We start from the raw sequence: 19,739 nt of genomic DNA on the forward strand, positions 1-19,739 counted from the left end.
GTGGGCAGAAGATATGAAAAGACACTTCTCCGAAGAAGACATTCAAACGGCTAACACACATGAAAATATGTTCATCATCATTAACGTGAATCTCTGTGGCTTACAGAAGAAATGCCTAGGTTGAATATCAGAGTCTTTACAATGTCCCTTCCCTTGTACATTCCGTCATCCCATTTCACACTTGGACATCCCAGAGCCCTTCCTGCAAGTTACTGTTAGCATTTACTAAAACTGTAGGACACTGATGCACTTTTTCCACCAGACCGAGCCTCCTGAAAGCACTGGCAAGGACAGGCATGCAGTAAATACTTACCAAGTGAGAAGTGTCTACTGAGTCGCTTTTACTCTTTGTTTTCTGTTCTTTTTTTTTTTTTTTGAGCTTCAATTGTTTATAAACGTTATTCACTTGTATAATAACACAGGCACATTTTCATGTTAAAAACAGGTCAAGCCAAAGTCTCCTTGATCACCGCCATGGTGCCCAAACCACAGTGAGAACTGATGAATTATCTGCTGAAGATACCACCTTACACCAGTTAGAATGGCAAAAATGGACAGGGAAAGAAACAACAAATGTTGGAGAGCTTGTGGAGAAAGGGGAACCCTCTTACACTGTTGGTGGGAATGCAAGTTGGTACAGCCACTTTGGAAAACAGTGTGGAGGTGCCTCAAAAATTCAAAAATAGAGCTACCCTATGACCCAGCAATTGCACCTCTGGGTATTTACCCCAAAGACACAGATGTAGTGAAAAGAAGGGCCATATGCACCACAATGTTCATAGCAGCAATGTCCGCAATAGCCAAACTGTGGTAAGAGCCGAGATGCCCTTCAACAGATGAATGGATAAAGAAGATGTGGTCCATATATACAATGGAATATTACTCAGCCATCAGAAAAGATGAATACCCAACTTTTACATCAACATGGATGGGACTGGAGGAGATTATGCTAAGTGAAATAAGTCAAGCAGAGAAAGTCAATTATCATATGGTTTCACTTATTTGTGGAACATAAGGAATAGCATGGAGGACATTAGGAAAAGGAAGGGAAAAATGGGGGGGGGGAAATTGGAGGGAGAGATGAACCATGAGAGACTATGGACTCTGAGAAACAAACAGAGTTTTAGAGGGGAGGGGGGATTGGTTAGCCCGGTGACGGGTATTAAGGAGGGCATGTACTGCATGGAGCACTGGGTATTATATGAAAACAATGGATCGTGGATCACCACATCAAAAACCAATGATGTACTGTATGGTGACTAACATAACATAATAAAATTAAAAAAAAAAAAAAGAAAAAAGAAAAGCAGTAAAGTGAAATGATCTGATGTGCAAACTACATTATAAGTCTATAAATGCGCAGAGAAAAGCCCAGAAGGAACACAATAGCAGATAATTCGTCAGTTCTTACCGTGGTTTGGGCACCATGGTGGTGATCAAGGAGACTTTGGCTTGACCAGTTTTTAACATGAAAATGTGCCTGTGTTATTATACAAGTAAGTAACGTTTATAAACAACTGAAGCTCAAAAAAAAAGAACAGAAAACAAAGAGTAAAAGCGACTCAGTAGACACTTCTCACTTGGTAAGTATTTACTGCATGCCTGTCCTTGCCAGTGCTTTCAGGAGGCTCGGTCTGGTGGAAAAAGTGCATCAGTGTCCTACAGTTTTAGTAAATGCTAACAGTAACTTGCAGGAAGGGCTCTGGGATGTCCAAGTGTGAAATGGGATGACAGGGAATGTACAAGGGAAGGGACATTGTAAAGACTCTGATATTCAACCTAGGCATTTCTTCTGTAAGCCACAGAGATTCACGTTAAGGACCGCCACAGAGGAGAAATATGATCAGAATTTTGTTTTGGAATAATCACTCCAGAAGTAGAGAGCATGGGGCAGATCAGAGAAAGCATAAAGCCAGAAGGCTGGGAAGGACCCAGTCACCCTGGTGGCTGTGAAAGTCTAGATGAGAACTGGGGAAGGTACACTTTAAATGAGGGAACTGTATGATGTATGAATTATATCTATAAAGTTGTTTTTTTTTAAAGTCTAGATGAGAGGCACCTGGTGGCTCAGTTGGTTAAGCATCTGCCTTTGCCTCAGGTCATGATCCCAGGGTCCTGGGATCGAGGCCCGCATTGGGCTCCCTGCTCAGCGGGGAGCCTGCTTCTCTCTCTCCCTCTGCTGTTCCCCCTGCTTGTGCTCATTCTCTCTGTCAAACAAATAAAATTTTAAAAAATTTTAAAAAAGTCTAGATGGGAAATGGTGAAAGCCTGAACTCAAGCCACATCAATGGTCAAAGGGAAGAGAAACTCAACAGATACTCAAAGTCAGAATCAGCAAGACTTGGTGAGATGATGGGTGGGGGAAGGAGGGCTCTACTGAGGTGTGGGAGCGAGAAGATCGGGAAGAGAAGAAAAATGGAGTCCTGTCACAGGATGGAAACATGAGATGGAGACTAACATATAATTGAGAAACTGCAGCACAAACAAAACCAATTCAGTGTTACATGGGGGGAACAGAGCTGGGGGGGAGGTATCTATGCCATGAGCTGCTAAAATATTAACCCATTAATAATGGTGTCATTGTTCACTGTTTCCACTTTTTTCACTTCCTCCTCTGCATCAGACCTGGCGTCCATCACTACCGCTGTACATTACCAACACCCTCATTTTACATCTGAGCAAACCACGGCACACAGGATGAAGAGGAAGAGCTGAGGTGCTAATTCAGTTACCTCTGGCCTCCGACACCCCAAGCTACTTCCATGCTGCTACACCACCTGCTCAACAAATGATGATGACAGTGACAATGAGAAGGACAGCTTCATTCTGCCACTGCCGAGCCAGTTACAAGTACAGCTCTCAGCTCTGGGCCTCTGCCAAATGCCCAGCTCTGTGGAGGTTGTGGAATTTCACATGCACAATCATGTCTATATCTTGTCTTGTAAGAGTGGTAACAAGACCTGCATTTATCAAGCATCAGCACAAGGCCAGACCCGTGTGATTAGGGTCACACACGTGTCATTTCTAGTCCTCAGAGCATCCCTGCATGAGAAGCTGCCCTGGTCTCAATCTGCAGTCAAGGAAACGGGCCTACGAGATAAAGGGACCGGCCCAGGGCCATGGCGCACTAAGGTGCAGGAGAGGGATAGAATCTCCTTACTCCGAAGTACCCATATGTACCCATACCAAGTACATCATACACATAGATGTAAATATAAATCAACAGAGAGAGGGAGTAAAAGAGAGAGAGAGAGCATTCATGCGGCAAAAGGTTCAAAATGAGTGAATCCTAATAAATATAGGAATTATCTATATTATGCTTGCAGCTTTTCTTTAAGTCTGAAACCATTTTTTAAAAATAGAAAAATAGGGGCACCTGGGTGGATCACTGTTTTAGCACCCAACTCTTGATTTCAGCTCAGTTCATGATCTCAGGGTCCTGAGATGGAGCCCCACACTGGGCTCCCCGCTCAGGGTGGAGCCTGCTTCAGATTCTCTTTTGAGACCTCTGCCCCTACCCCCCTCATGCTCTATCTCTCTCTACATAAAAAAGTAAATAAATAAATAATAGAAAATAAACCCTGTGAGTCAGGGCATAAAAGAACTCAAAGGGCTCTATCCATTCTCAAATGACACCTTAGTCATTACAAGCAGATAAGAATTCTGTTTCTAAGCAGCTCTAGCGGAAAAAAAAAAAAATCACGTAATTTCCTTTTTTTTTTTTTTTTTTTAAAGAAACTGTAATTAAGCGATATTTTTAAAACTACAAATTAAACATGCATGGTGCAAATTGGCTTGGTGGGCACCAGGACCTGAACATTAGAAATGCAGTATAACTTCTGGGGTGAATAGTTAATTCGCTTTCACCTGAGGAAAAAAGTAGCATTTAGTAGGCGAATTGTTCGCATTCAGAATGTATGACTGATGCACCTTGCCAAGTTTAGAATTAAAAGAGAATTGTGAATGCGTTTATTTTTTTTAGATTTTATTTATTTATTTGAGAGAGAGAAAGAGAGAGCGAGCAAGCGTACAAGCAGGGGCAGAGGGAGAGGGAGAAGCAAACTTCCAGCTGAACAGGGAGCCCAATGCGGGGCTTGATCCCAGGACCCTGGGAACATGACCTGAGCCGAAGGCAGACGCTTAACGACTGAGCCACCCAGGCACCCCTGTGAATGCATTTAATTCTAAAATAAATGATTACCAAACATGTGATATTTAGAGATTTTAGGTCATTTCTATTTTTTAGGAATTGGAGTTCTTGTGTGATTCCTCATTTAAAGTAGTGATCCTTTGCAAAAAACAAACAGTAGTGATCCTTTGTTTGAAATTACATCCAAGAAGTAAATTAAATTTGCCTCAAAAGTGAGGATAATGATTATTATTTAAAAGAACTTACTTGGATGTTGATTTAATCTTGTGGGCTGAGCTATAACACAGCCATTACCTGGCTATTTTTAACCTAGAAAATGGAATTTTCCCATGGTTTCATACATTGGCAGGCTATTCTTTTGATCAGCCCATAAAAATTTTTTGTAACATTTTACCAATAAAAATAGTGTTTGTATCCTTAGTTTTTAAAGTAAACACTAGATGGCAGTAAATACACAAAAGTTGTGACATATGACCTGGTGCTTACCAGCATACAGTACTGACCATTTTTGCCTTTAACTGAATTTTATGCTGCACTATGTCAAGCTTTAAAAACAAAACAAAACAAAAAAACCCCTGAAGATTCAAAAATTAAATAAAATTAATTCCTGGCTTCAAAAGTTTGAACCAGAAAAACTTTATCCACAATTTAAATTGTGAGAATACTCTCAACACCAGCTTTATAAGACTATTACATTTTCTAAGTCTCTTGTTAACAAATTCTAATCACATAAATATATTTTAGATGTTACTTAATTTGGTGAAAATAACTAAAATAAGATCTCTTAAAATTGCTGTTTCCATCAAGATGCTAAAAATTTGCACAAGAATTTACTTTATTTATGGCTTATTTATTAGGTTTTGAATTAGTGAAATTTCTACTCTTTTAGGGGCCATGAATGAATATATGCTGTTAATTTAATGTTCTACTGGCAAAACATTTTTTAAAACTCAATACTTAATACTGATACTTTACTTTGATTCTGGGAAAAAACACAATATTAAATATAATTTTAAGATTTTACTTCCTTGTTTGAAAACACATCTACAGATCAAAAAGAAAAATCTTACACACAGAAACATGTTAATTTGACCCATGGATGGTTTTAACTTCTGTAACATTCTGAATTAGAATTTCAGTATGATTTTACAAACTTGTATTGTAATAAACCAAAAAAAGCATACTTTCTAATTTATATTAAACTTTCTACTTTTTGGATTCATTACAAGACCAGATGGCATTAGCTCAGGTCTCAGCAACACTAAAATAAAACTAGCTAACTTACTAATTTTTGGGTTACTTCTAACACTTTCTCTGAGCTAGATTTTGTTCTAACACACAAAATTTTCAATTTAGAAAACAAAGGTGGGGTCCTTGCAATAGGAAGAAAGTAATAAAATAAAAACAAATAAATTTTCAAATATACTACTGTGGTAGAAAAGGAAGACTTATTTTAATACCAATCTGTGCCAATATAAACCCAGCTTGGTTTTTTTAAAAACCCAAGAATTTTTAAAAAAATCAGTAAGTAGCTTCAGTTATTACAAGCACATTAAAACGAACATACACCTGAATAGCCACAACAATCTTTTACAGCCCTGAAAAAGAACAAAGTTGGGAGTCTCACACTTCCTGATTTGAAAACTTACTACAAAGCTACAGTAATAAAAGCAGTGTGGTAACTGACATAAAGACAGATGTATACTTACCACCAAACTCATCAAGTTGTATACATTAAATATGTACCACTTTCTGTATGTCAATCACACATCAATAAAGTGGTTTAAAAAAAGACAGACATATAGACCAATGGAAGTGAATAGGGAGTCCAGAAATAAGCCCTCACAAATGATTTTCAACAAGGGTGCCAATACCATTCACTGGGGAAAGGAGAGTCTTTTCAACATGATGCTGGGAACACTGGGTATCCACATGCAAAAGAAGGAATATGGACACTTATATACAAAAATTAACTTAAAATATATCAAAGACCTAAACTTAAGGCCTAAAACTATAAAACTCCTGGAAGAAAACATAGGGCAAAAGCTTCATGACATTAGATTTTGCAATGATTTCTTGGATATGACACCAAAAGCACAGGCAAAAAAAGGAAGAAGTAGAAAAATTGGACTTCTGTGCATCAAGAGGCAGTATCAACAGAGTAAAGAGGTAACCCACAGAATGAGAGAAAATATCTACAAGTCATACATCTAATAAGGGATTGGTATCCAGAATATATAAAAAACCCCTACAAATCAACAACCAAAAAACAGCCCAATTCAAAAATAGGCAAAGACCTTGAACAGATATCCAAAAAAGATACACAAATGGCCAAAAAGCACACGAAAAATGCTCAACATCACTGGTTATCATGGAAAACAAAACTATAATGAGATACTACCTTATACCCATTAGGGTAACTATTGTTTAAAAAAAAAAAAAACAGAAAATAACAAGTGTTGACAAAGATGTGGAGAAATTGGAACACTTGTGCATTGCTGATGGGAACGTAAAATGGTGTAGCTACTATGGAAAATGGTATGTTATTTCCTCAAAAAATTCAACACAGAATTACCATACAATCCAGAAATTCTGTTTCTGGCTATATACTCAAAAGAAGTGAAACAGGGACTCAAACAGATTATTTGTATATGCATGTTCACAGCAGCTTTATTCACAATAGCCAAAATGCAGAAGCAACCCGAATGTCCATTGACTGATGAATGAATAAATAAAATTTGGTATATACATACAATGGACTACCATTCGGTCTTAAAAAGGAAGGAAATTTTGACACATGCTATAACACTGATGAGCCTTAAAGACCTTATGCTAAGGGAAACAACCTAGACACAAAAGGACAAATACTGGGTGATTCCGTTATATGAGATTCCTAGTGTAATCAAAATCATAGGAACAAAAGCAGAATGGTGGTTACCGGGGCTGGAGAATGGGGGGGGGTGTAGTTATTGTTTAATAGATAATAGTTAATGTCTTGAATAGTTAATGTCTTGAACTGTACACTTAAAATAGTTGAGGGTAAATTTCATATTACGTGTTTTTTACCACAGTTAAAAATTTTTAAAGAGGTTACAATGGTAAATTCATGTTATGCTTACTTTATCACAATAAAAAAAAAAATGAAAGGAGCAGTATACATTTAGTTACCATCTCTTCACACCCCCTCACCCTTTGACTTAACTCTGGGTGATCTCAGTATTAGTAATGATCTCTATATTAATAAATACTGATAACATTCTAATGAGTTATCTTGTTAAAAAAAAACCAATACACAAAAAAAGATCACTTTTATCTTATAAGGATTTAATCTTGGTAACCAAAGGAAATACTTCTTGCCCAGAGGTGTAAGTCTAGCTGGTAATGAAATAGCCTAAAACGTTGCTGGCATTCTGGCCTATGTGGATTAATTTTTTTTTTTTAAAGATTTTATTTATTTGACAGAGAGAGAGATAGTGAGAGCAGGAACACAAGCAGGGGGAGTGGGAGGTAGAAGCAGGCTCCCCGCTGACAGGGAGCCCGATGCGGGGCTCGACCCCAGGACCCTAGGATCATGACCTGAGCCGAGGGCAGACGCTTAATGACTGAGCCACCCAGGCGCCCCGTGGATTAATTCTAAGCTGAAAACTTTCTTCTACGTCATGACTGACTCTAAATCAGCCTGTGGCTGTGCTTTTGTCTCTCACCCTCAGGTTGCCAGGTATCCTTAACTTAGGAGTAGATTACACTCAGAATTCAGTGAGAAGTCTCTACTAGCATGGAAGAAACTGCCTTTTAAACTGCTCTGGGAAATCAGGATTAACTCACATCCAAGCTTTCCCAAAATATGCCATAAGGAGGCCTCAGGCCTCACCAAAGGAAGAAGAAAGACAGCAAAGGGCCTCCTGTCTTTGAATGCTATTCCTGATTCTCCTCCATGTTACCACAGATCATTGACTTGGTGTGTCATTTCTACCTCCTAATTGCATCTCTTATAGAAGTATTTAACCATGTCTGTTTATGGGGATCTGCATACATGTGTGTGTGTATGTGTGTGTGTGTGTGTGTGTAAAATGTGCACATCTTCTCAGCTACATTAAGAAGCAGAGTTCTTGAGGACAAAAATAAAAAGACAGCTTTGTCTTTCCTTAGCACCAGATTCAGTGTCATATACATAGAAGTTCTCAATACTGAGTATAATTTAATTAAGGAATAAAAAAAATGAGCACTTGCCACTTTGTGTTCTATAAGTAGAACTTAGAAAATGTTATACACAAATATAGTCATATAATACTGAATATAAATTTATCAAAAAAGAACAATATCTATTTTTTCCTTTTTAAATAAAAAAAGAAATGCCCATTTCCCTTTCTAAAAGCTTAATTTATTAATTCCACATTCGTGTCAACACTGAAATGCTTACCTACCATGTTTTAGTTACTATTCTAGCTCACTAGTAGTTTGATTTACTGGATAGAAAAGTCGACATCATCCCTGCTGTTCTGAAGCTGACAGTGCACAGGAGAAACAGACGTTAGTTACATAAACACGACTACCAGAAAATGTAAGGCAATTAAGTGGGATAATCACCGTGAGGAAGGCCAATCAAGGCTTCCTGAGAGACCAACAGAAGAGATCCAGCGGAGATGGAGGGATCAGAAAAGGCTGGGAGCCCAGTGACATCTGAGCTGGGACCTAAGGAATTAAAGTGTGCTATCTAGGCCCAAAGAAAGGACTTTGTAAGTGCAAAGTTCCTAAGCTAAAAAGGGAAAAAAAAAAAAAAGGAATAAAAAAGTGAGGACTTCTGCTTCTGGGAAAATGGAATAGAAGTACTTGCCACTACTCCTCCTGCTAAGTACAACTAAAAGCCATGGACATTATACATAAAATAAACATAAGAAAACTCTGAAGGGTAGAAAGAAGAAAGCAGACTCACCAGGGACCCCAGGACCCTAAGGAGCTCATGGAGGTGAGTTCCCAGGGATTCCTCTTTACCTCGTATGTGCCAGACTAAGGGCTGAGGGAGCAGAACCAGAAATGCCAATGGGCACAGACAAAAAACAAGCAAGAAAGCCTGCTCTCTAGCCAAAGGGCCAGCACAGGGGCAGCCAAGCAAGACCAAACTTTTAGACACTCTAACCAAACACCACAGAAATACTGTGGCCCCACCCCACGCAGGCCAGCAAACCCCTGGAGGAGTGCCATCTGCAAGAACACTCCCGTAGGCCAGGCAATCTCCCAAATCAAGTGAGAAGAGCCAGGCCCTGGATATCTGATGTTAAGGCATCACCAAGTACAAAAGAAAGCAGTAGCATTGGGAATATACAGAACACTGGAATGACCAGAAATCTAGAGAAAGTGAAGGCAAAATCAAGAGGTAGGCAGTGAACACACCCAGCACTAGCTCACAGCAGAGCTCTGCTCAATTGGGGGGAAGGGATGGTTTTCAGGCTTTCCATTTCCTTGCCTCTCAAGACATACTCCTCTTGCTGTGGTTCCCACTTTACCAGGGTATCTTCTAAGAAAACAACTGTTAAAGTCATTGGGAAAGATCTCCTTATGGTAAATTAATTGCCTGGCATTCTGGTCAGTCCTTTGTGAGTCTCATTAGTTTTAAGTGTAAGTCAGTCCCTAAAGCCTAATTAACTCTGGATGTATTGGCAAAGTTAAGGGCCATATCCTCTATCAAGAAGGTACGCTATGAGCCTGGGCAGCTGGCCATCCCCTGTCTAAGATATCTGCTTTGATCTCTCACACAGGTGAGAAATCAGCCTTGCAAATAGCTCTCCAAAATCCTATTCAACTCTTAAAATTCAAAACAGACCTACTTTTCTCTGCTAGAGCCATTCCCTTTCCCTCCTACTCACTGCTGTCTAAAATCATTCTCCAAACGCATATTCTGCATATAGCATCTACCATGAACACAGATTCCTATTAAATACACAGGAGGAGTAAATACAGCAAAGCACAATCTATTTCTTTAGCCACTACTGGAAATGTACAAGTCCAGTTTCATTTCTAGTCAGCCCTCAGGCCTGAGGCCTTAGGGCTGCTCTATAATCCTGCTAAATTCTGCTTTAATAACTTTCCACAACTGTTCTATTTTTCAAATATCTAAAAATGAAAGGTCAGAATCTTCCTGACAATAATAATCACTAGCAATAAAAAAATTCCTGCAAATTCTTCCCTTTCCAATTGGTCAGTACTGAATTTTTAAAATGTTACAGTAAGCTATATTCAGAAACATGATAAAATGAAAACCTGAAAAGTACACAAACAGCCTACTTGTACTTTGCATGGGAAATTATGAGTCTTCCTGTTATACATTACATTTTGGTGTTTTAGTTTCACAATGAATTCTACACCTGTTGCTAATGAAATTTAAACTGTTAATCAAAAAGCATTTCTTAGGATTTATTTGCTTAATAAGAAAGTAGGTATGACAGATCCCTCGAAGAGACTAAAAAAAATATTAAATCTACAGAAATCTACTTCAAATAGGATTTATCTACTCAGCATTAGACAGGTCAGTAGAATGGCTGGAAAGGTCACTTTCCCATCCACACCATGGTGACTTTTTCATACCTGGGCAACAACCAGGAACGCACAGTCTCAAACCTCAGGTCTCTCCATTACCTGAACCAGGAAATGCATGTCACCAAATTGCTAGTCATTGACAGTCGGGGACATCACTGCTTTAGGTCATCTCTGCTTTAACAGAGGCATCTGATGTGGAGACTATTTAAAATAGGTTTAAATTTTCACTTACCTCCACTGCTACTACAATCAAAATGAGGTCCAATTTTGACTCTGGGAAGAGGGCGTTCACTTGTGGTGACATTCCAATTAGAGCACAGTTGGTGACCACAGATATGACACTCATTGTTTCAAAAGCCAGCTAAAAGTGAAAAAAAATGTGAAATTAAAAACCACAATGACCTCTTCCATATTTCCTCATCCTTTTTTTGTATTATCCAAAATCAAAGGAAAAGCCTTTCCCCTGTTCTAAATATTCCAAGTACATTTTAAGCTTTTTCTCTATAATGCTGTGATTTTCTTTAGCTTAAAAAAGCCACACTGTTATAAGGTATTTTAGATACTTTTGGCTTGAATAGCCAAAGCAGTATGTTCTACCTTCCCAACTGGAGGTGGCCAGGGACCTGAGAATTTGGAATACATCCTAGAGGAGTACGCTGTTCAAGTTACTCTACTCATATCTATAGGGAATCTAAAATGGGGCCACCAGAAAAAATGTTTCACTATGATTTCAAATAGAATTTATTTTGTGACTGCCCTACTTTGACACATCACATACCACATCTGGTTCAGCTATACCTGAAGCACCGTAACAGTGATCCTTTTCTAGTGGCATTTATTTGTGGGACTTTAGAAAAATACAGATGCCCTGCTGAGCTACTTAACAACCTGATCCAAGGTCCCATGAGGAGTCTCACGGAGCACAGTACTGAGAACTGACTGTGGAAATGTTGTGACCACTGCTTGGTTGCTCGCTCTTTCCTTTAATGTGTAACACTTGACCACTACTTAATAACTTAACCACTGGGAGTGGGAGATATAGGCTTCCAGTTACAGAATGAAGATGTCATGGGGATGAAAGGCACAGCGTAGGGATTACAGTCAGTGGTAACAGCATTGTATGGGGACAGATGGTAGCTAACTTGTGGGGAGCACAGCATAACGTATAGACTTATCCAGTCACTAAGTTGCATACCTGAAACAAATGTAACACTACATGTCAACTGCATTTTAATTTAAAAAAAATCAGAAAAATGTCCCACTAATTCTAAGAAATACAATTACTATTAGAAATTAAAATTAAAAAATTTTTTAAAGATTTTATTTATTTATTTGTCAGAGAGAGAGAGAGCACAAGCAGTGGGAGAGGCAGGCAGAAGGAGAAGCAGGCTCTCCATTGAGCAAGGAGCCCAATGAGGGACTCAATCCCAGGACCCCAGGATCATGACCTGAGTCGAAGGCAGACACTTAACCAACTGAGCCACCCAGGAGCCCCAGAAATTAGAATTTTAAAAGAAGCAAAATGAAACACGATTAGATCCAAACTGAATAAATTTCTTGTCTCATGGAGAATTTCTGCTATCTTTTATTTTAGGAATCCTTTGTGTAATCTAATTGTTTTTCCATAGTTTTCTTTACAACAAACCTACTCTGGACTTTATTTACTTTCTTTTTAAATAACTTAAATTTTTTATTTATTCATTTTTTAATAATTATATTCACATAGCTCAGAACCGAAACACTCTAAGTATAAAGTGAAGAGTCTCCTTGCCCTCGTGTACGCCTTCCCCCCTTCTCACCAGTTCCTGTTCTCCCTACAAAATGATCGCTATTATTATATTTCTTTTGTACCTTTCCACATACTTTATATACAAATATAAGCAAACTTGACTGTATATACCCTTTCTTACCCTTAATGTCAGGTCCCTTGCTTTTGTCACTTAAAATGTCCTGAAGAATATTCTACATCAGAACTCAAAGAATTCCTTCATTCTTTGTCACAACTGCTTAAATATTTTATTGCATAGATGTATCAGAATTTATTTTACTCTTTCCTTATTGGTGGGCATTAGTTGCTATTACAAACAATGCTCCAATTAGTTTTCATGTAAATACATCATTTAACAAGTGTGGAATTAGGATAAATTCCTAAACATGGATTACCTGAGTCAAAGGTACCATGCATTCATAATTTTGACAAATATGCCAAGCTGCACCCCACAGGGTTGACCAGTTCACCCTATCAGCAGCATATAAGACTGCCTGTCTTCCTGCACTTTTAATACATTTATCATAAAATGTGATTTTCAAATACAGTTATACTGAATTATAATTTGTGTAATAAACTGCATCCACTGAAGGTATACACTTCATCAAGTTTTGATAGATGTATTTACCTGTGAAATCACTACCACAAACAAAATACAGAATATTTCCATTTCCCCCAAAAGATTCCTCATGATCCTTTGTAATCTATCCTTCTCTTCACACCTGGCCCCAAACAAACACTGATCTGCTTTTTGTCACTATAAATTAGTTTGTATGCTCTAGGATGTCATATAATTGAAATCATATACGTATGATTCGCATATTTTTTTGGTGAAGTACTCCTTCAAATCATTGTCCATGTTTTTATTGGCTGAAATGTCTTATTGAGTTGTAAGAATTCTTAATCTGAATACAAGTCCTCTGGAAGACATCTGTATTATGAATATTTTCTCCCATTCTGTGTCCTGTTTTGTCTTCTTTTAACTTTAGAAGAGCAAACTTTTCCCCCCTATCTGGAGACCTAGTTATCTCAATGCTATTAATGGACAATTGTTTCCGCTACTGAACTGAGATTTCACCTATACCATATAATGCATTTCTGGACTTTTTATTCTGTTCCACTGGTGTGACTGTCTACTAATGCACCAGTACCACTCTACTTTAATAACTGAACTTATATAATAAGTATTAACATGTGGTAAGTGTCCCTTTTCTTCTTTAGAGTTTTCTTGCTATTCTATTTCACTTATTTTTCCCTGAGAACTTGACAATAAGTTTACCTAGTTAAAAGAAAAACTTTGGCTGGGATAGTGCTACATTTGTGAATTAATCTGTAGATTAATTTGTAAATTAAAGGAGAACTGATATATTACAAGTACTGAGTCTTCCTTTATCAGTTAGCTATTACTACATAACCAACAACCCCAAACTCTGTGGCTTCAAACAGCCATTTATTTAACTCTGATTCTGTGGGTGGACAATTTAGGATATGCTCATCCCAGCAATTCTGGTCTCAGCTGACTTTGACTGGATTTGTTCATACACCTGAGGTCAGCTAGAGACCTCACTGGTAAACTGGAGACATTACTGGCCTTATTATGCTACTTAGAACTTGTAGTACTATGTTCAATCTAGTGACAGTGGATCTCCTTGCATTGTTCCTAATCTTAGAATGAAAGCATTCAGTCTTTCACCAATAAGTATGATGTCAGCTTTAGGTTTTTTAAAAAAATAGATATTCCTTATCAAGAAATACCCCCGTTTCTATTTTTGAGTTTTCAAAAATGAATGCTGGATTCTGTCAAATGCTTTAAATATACTGATTGATATAACCATGCAGACTATGAATATGGTAGATTACACTGATTAATTTTCTAATATTGAACCAGGCTGGCATCCCTGAACTAAATGCTACTTGTCATGGTCTATACTTCTTTATATAGATTGCTGAATTATATTTGCTAATAGTTTATTAAGATGTTTTGTATATTTATTCACAAGGGATATTGGTTTGTTGTTTTCCTTTTTTGAACTCTGTCTGGTTTTCTATCACACTGATACCAGCTTCATAAAATGAATTGGGAAATATGCCCTCCTCCTCTGTTTCTGAAAGAAATTGTGTAAAATCGGTATTAATTCTTCTTTAAATGATAGAATTTGCCAGTGAAATCATTTGGGCCATGGCATTTCTTTTTTAGAAATTTGTTATTACAAATTCAATTTCCTTACAGTTATGGAGCTACTCAAATGATCTATTTCATATTGGGCGAGTTGTGGTAGTTTGTGTTTTGGAGGAATTGGTCCATTTCATCCAAGTTGTCAAATTTATATATGTAGAGTTGCTCATAACATTCCCTTTTATACTTTTGATATCTGAAGGGTCTATAGTGATACCTGTTGTTTCATTTTTATAATGGTTGTCTCTTCTTTCTCATTTTAGTCCTGCTAGAGGTTTACCAACTATATTGATCTTTCCAAAGAATCAACTCTTTATTTCATTAATCTTCTCTATTATTTTTCTGTTTTTCATTTCATCAATTTGTACTCTTATCTTTAGTTTCTCCTTTCTGCTGCTTTTGGGTTTCTTTTGTTCTTTGTTTCCAGTTTCCTGAGTAGGCGTTTAGATTAGTGTTTCAAACATTTTCTTCTTTTCCAATGTATGCATTTAGTGCTACAAATTTCCCTGTCACCACTGCTTTAGTGGTGTCTCACCAACTTTGATATGCTGTCTTTTTGTTTTCGATGTCTTTTGAGTCCACTTGACACTTCTTCTTTGACCCATGATTAAGAAATGTCATTTAGTCTTCAAGTGTTTAGAGATTGTCCTGTTATCTTTACATTACTGATCTAGTTTGATTCCACTTCAGAGAACATACTATATATGATTTCAATTTTTAAAGTTTGTTTCCCCAGGATGAATGTTCTGTAAGCACTTGAATGTGTACTCTACTATTGTTGAGCAGAGTGCTGTGTAACATGGATTAGATTCTGTTATCTGATGATGGTGGTGGTGTTGAGTTCTTCTATACCCTTGATGACTTTCTATCTCTTGTTCTGTCAACTGTTGAGAGAGGAATGTTGAAGTCTCCAACTATCATTGTGGATTTATCTATTTCTCCTTTTAGTTCTATAAATTTTGGGTTCACATATTTTAAAACTTTGTTGTTCAGGGCATACACATTAAGATTGCTATGTCTTCTTGGTAATTTTACCCTTTTATCATCGTAAAATGTTCCTCTCTAGTAATTTTCTTTGCTCTGAAGTCTATTTTATTATTAACATAATATTATTATATTAATTAGTATATCATTAATTATAATTATATGTTATATTATAATTAATATATTAACTAATATAACATTAATATAACCACTCTTGCTTTCTTCTAATATTTCCATACATGGCTTTTTTTTTCTCCTTTTACCTTTACCCTGCTTATACCATTATGTTTGAACTCAATTTCTTACAGACAGCATATAGTTGGGTTATGTGTTTTAATCCACTCTACCAATATCTGTCTTTAACTGGTACCTTTAGACCTTTTACAGTTAATATAATTATTGATATGTTAGGACTTTAGTCTGCCATTTCTTTGTTTTCTGTTTGTTCCCTCTGTATTTTCATTTCTGTGTTTTATTTTTCATGCCCTACTGTGGGTTATTTGAACATCTTTTAGAAATACATTTTGATTTATCTGTTTTTGAGTGTATCTTTTATATAGCTTTTTAGTGGTTGCTCTAAGCATTATATTATATACATATATGATTATATATATATATGCTTTATATATGTAATATATATTACATTCATTACACATTGTGTGTCTGTGTAGATCTTCCTTGACCTAGGAGGACTTATGTCCCAAAAAACCCACTGTAAGCTAAAAATATCATAAGACAAAAATGAATTTAATATACCTAACTTACTGAATTATCATAGCTTAGACTAGCTCACCTTAAACATACTCAGAACACTCAGCAAAATCAACACAAAGCCTGTTTTATAATAAAGTGTTGAATAGCTCATGTGATTTGTTGAACATTGTATTGAAAGTAAAAAAACAGAATGGTTGTTGTGTGGGTATAGACGGTTCTAAGTGTATCGGCTGTTTACCCTTGTGACTATGTGGCTAACTGGGAGCTGCAGCTTGCTGCCCAGCATCAGGAGAGAGGATTATACTGCATACCACTGGCTTGGGAAAAGATCTAAATTCAAAATTTGAGGTATGGTTTCTACTGAATATGTATTGCTTTCACACCGTTGTAAAGTCAAAAAATCATAATTTGAACCATTGTAAGTTGGGGACTGTCTATTTATACATATTCAGTCTACTTGTGTCATCATTTATCAGTTTGAGTGATGTAGAGAAACCTCACCTCCCTTTACCATTCTGTACAGGATTTTCTTAATATTTTCTCTACATATATTTAGAATCATTAGATAGTGTTATAATTTCTATTTCAATTGTCAAATATAACTTTAAAGACTCAAGACTGGGAAAGTCTACTATGTTTACTCGTATTTTTGCTTACTGTGGTTTTTCTTCCTAATGTTCCTAGGTCAGTTCTTTTATCATTTCCTTAAGTTTAAAGAACTTCTTTTAGCTATTCTTTTAGGACAGGTTTTCTGGCAACAAATTCTCTTAGTTTTCCTTCATCTGAGAGTGTTTTGATTTTCCCTTCATTCCCGAAGGGTATTTTCTCTGAATATAGGATTCTGTATTAACAGTACTTTTCTTTAAGCACTTGAACAATACTATGCCACTTTACTCCGGCCTCCACGGTTTCTGATGAGAAACTGGCTGTCATTCTAATTGTCTTCCCCTATAGGTAGATAGCATGTCATGTCTCTCTTGGAGCTTTCAAGTTTTTCTTTGTCTTTAGTTTTCATACGTTTAATTACAATGTGTTTGGCATGGACTTTTTGGGGCTTATTCTGTTTTCAATTCACTCAGTTTCTTGAATCTGTAGTTTTAGTTCTATTGCCAAATCAAAAAGTTTTGGCCACTATTACTTCAATATTTTTTAGCCCCTCCTTTCTTCTTTCCTTCTGGGACACCGACAGCAGGAACATTAGATCTTTTGTTATAGCCACGCAGGTCTCTCAGGTTGTATTTACTTTGTCAATCTATTTTTTTCTCTGCTACTCAGACTGAATCATTTCTATTGCTCTATTTTCCAGTTTCTGCTTTTCCTCTACTCCTTCCATTCTGCTACTGCTACTGCACTCATCCACTGAGTTTTTAAATTATATTTTCCACTTCTAAAATATCTATTTGCCCTATTTGCCTCTCCTTTATATCTTCTATTTCTTTGCTGAGATACTCTATTTTTCCATCTGTTTTAGGTGTATTCATTTTATCAAGGCTGCTTTAAAATCTTTGTCTGATATTTCTAACATCTGTCACCTTGATGGTGGCATCTACTGACTGCATCACCTTTTTTTTTTTTTTTTTTGGTATCATCCTGGTTCTTGGTATGATGATTTTTTAATAGAAGCCTGGACATTTTGGGTGTTATAAGATTCTACTCTTTATTTAAAACTTTTGTTTTAGTTGGTTCCTCTAACACCACTCCAGCAGGGAAAGAAGGGACAACATCTTGTTAGGTTGCCCATTTGGACACCACTGACCCCCAAGGTGGGGGATGGGATCCTTATTATTGCTGGACAGGGATCAGAATTCTGGCTTCCTGCTAACCCCCACACTGAAACCTCTTGCTTGGAGGGGTACAAATGCCTCATGTGCACTCCCATGTGGCCTCTGCTGTGCTGGGTGGTAGAGAAAGGTCTGACTCTCCATTACGCTTTATCTGAGATCATCTCAGCAGAAACTGGAAAGGGAACCTCATGACTGCTGGGTGACTGTGGAAGTCCAGGCTCCTAACATGATTTGCACAGACATTGCAGGGGGAGGGCCTCATTATCACCCAGCGGGTGGAATCCCAGCTGGATACTTTACTAAACTATCAGAATTTTACATCTCAAAGGGGTAATAGAAATTATAATTTACCTCCCCCACCCCATCCTCTAATTTTAAAAACAAGGAAAGCAAGGTCCAGAAAAAGTTAATAACTGTCTTAAGTCACACAGCTAGTTTGTGGCAAAAAAAGGGATAACATCCAGTTTTCCCAAATCTCTCCTTAGCACTTTTATTTTTAATCATAAGGCCCCATTTTGCTATTTTTTTTCCGAAAGGAATAATTTTTTCTCATATAATTACCTGCCATACACCAATATTGGCTGAAGGTTCTGAGAATGGCCGTTTGAGGACTCTGCACATTTTTAAGGCATCTGAATTAACTTCAGTGAAGTTATTTAACACAGCAAAGGCAGCTGCTAATGGGTAAACACAGGAGAAAAGGCTCACATAACCAAACTGAAGGAATAATTCCAAGTAATCATCAAAGGTGCCCTGAAAATGTAAACCACAAGAAGAAAACAGGCATTGTTTTAATATCATGTAATAGGAACAACATCTTGCAATACTACCCAAGGCACTGGCCTCCAACCAAAAAAAAAATCTCAGAATTCCTCCCAATTTCTTCTTCTCAACAACAGAATTTACATAAATTCAAAAGCAATTTTATATTTTAAATCCCTGAAAGAATGAAAAAATGATTTAGCTACTCATTTCATTGTGCCAAATCATTGAATTATTACATAATAACAGCAAAGCTAAAGATGTTTGTTCTTGATCAACTGAAAAGAAATGATTCAACATCACTATTAGAAACCTTACATGACTGCCCCCTCACACCATGGGTACCCCAGGACCCCATTAAAAAACTGAAGGTGGTAATGATGTGGGAAACAAAGGCAAAGAAAAATTATTAAATTTCCTCACTATTTACAGCCCATTGACAAGTCCTTGCAACAGGCAGAGTGACCTTCCTCTAGGAACTCAGCTGCCTCCATGTTAATACTTTGCAAAGGGCAAAAGGCAAAGTTAGGCCCAACCCCCAGGATGCTGTAAGTCTACTTTAACATAAAAATTCCTTTGGAAACTTCCTTTATCTCAAACCCTCCCACCTCCACCAAGATACATGTTGGCAATCATCCTCCAAGCATATACATCTGAAGGGTCTCATGACCGAGGGTTTACTAAACAATAATAAATAACCTTTTCCCAACAATAGCTAGCCCCCTCAGGATCCTGGAAACCTTGTTTCCAAAATACCTGGGAGGCTTACGCCATCCCTAACCCCCTCCCAACTTGAAAGTACATAATGGGTCACTCCTCATGACCCCAGTGCCGCTCTTTCTGCCCACAAGTCCTGTCCCCATGCTT

General features: G+C 37.3%; 1 protein-coding gene across 5 annotated transcripts in view; it reads right to left on the minus strand.

Moving 5' to 3' along the window:
* Window positions 1-19,739, minus strand: part of ANO10 (anoctamin 10) — a 222,680-nt gene that overhangs the window by 149,333 nt on the left and 53,608 nt on the right. For 4 of the 5 annotated variants that reach the window (XM_064590635.1, XM_045904155.3, XM_045904154.3 and 1 more), the window contains 2 exons: window positions 18,672-18,863; window positions 10,917-11,045 (listed from right to left, as the gene is read on the minus strand). In XM_064590635.1, coding sequence (XP_064446705.1) covers window positions 10,917-11,045; window positions 18,672-18,863 — 321 coding nt within the window. The remainder of the gene's footprint in view (window positions 1-10,916; window positions 11,046-18,671; window positions 18,864-19,739) is intronic. The other variant, XM_045904157.3, reaches the window with a different exon arrangement.

This window comes from Mirounga angustirostris, unplaced genomic scaffold (assembly GCF_029215605.1).
Source record: "Mirounga angustirostris isolate CCGP_5_RB_7025 unplaced genomic scaffold, mMirAng1.0.hap1 SCAF_1, whole genome shotgun sequence".
In the NCBI taxonomy this organism is placed as follows: Eukaryota; Metazoa; Chordata; class Mammalia; order Carnivora; family Phocidae; genus Mirounga; species Mirounga angustirostris.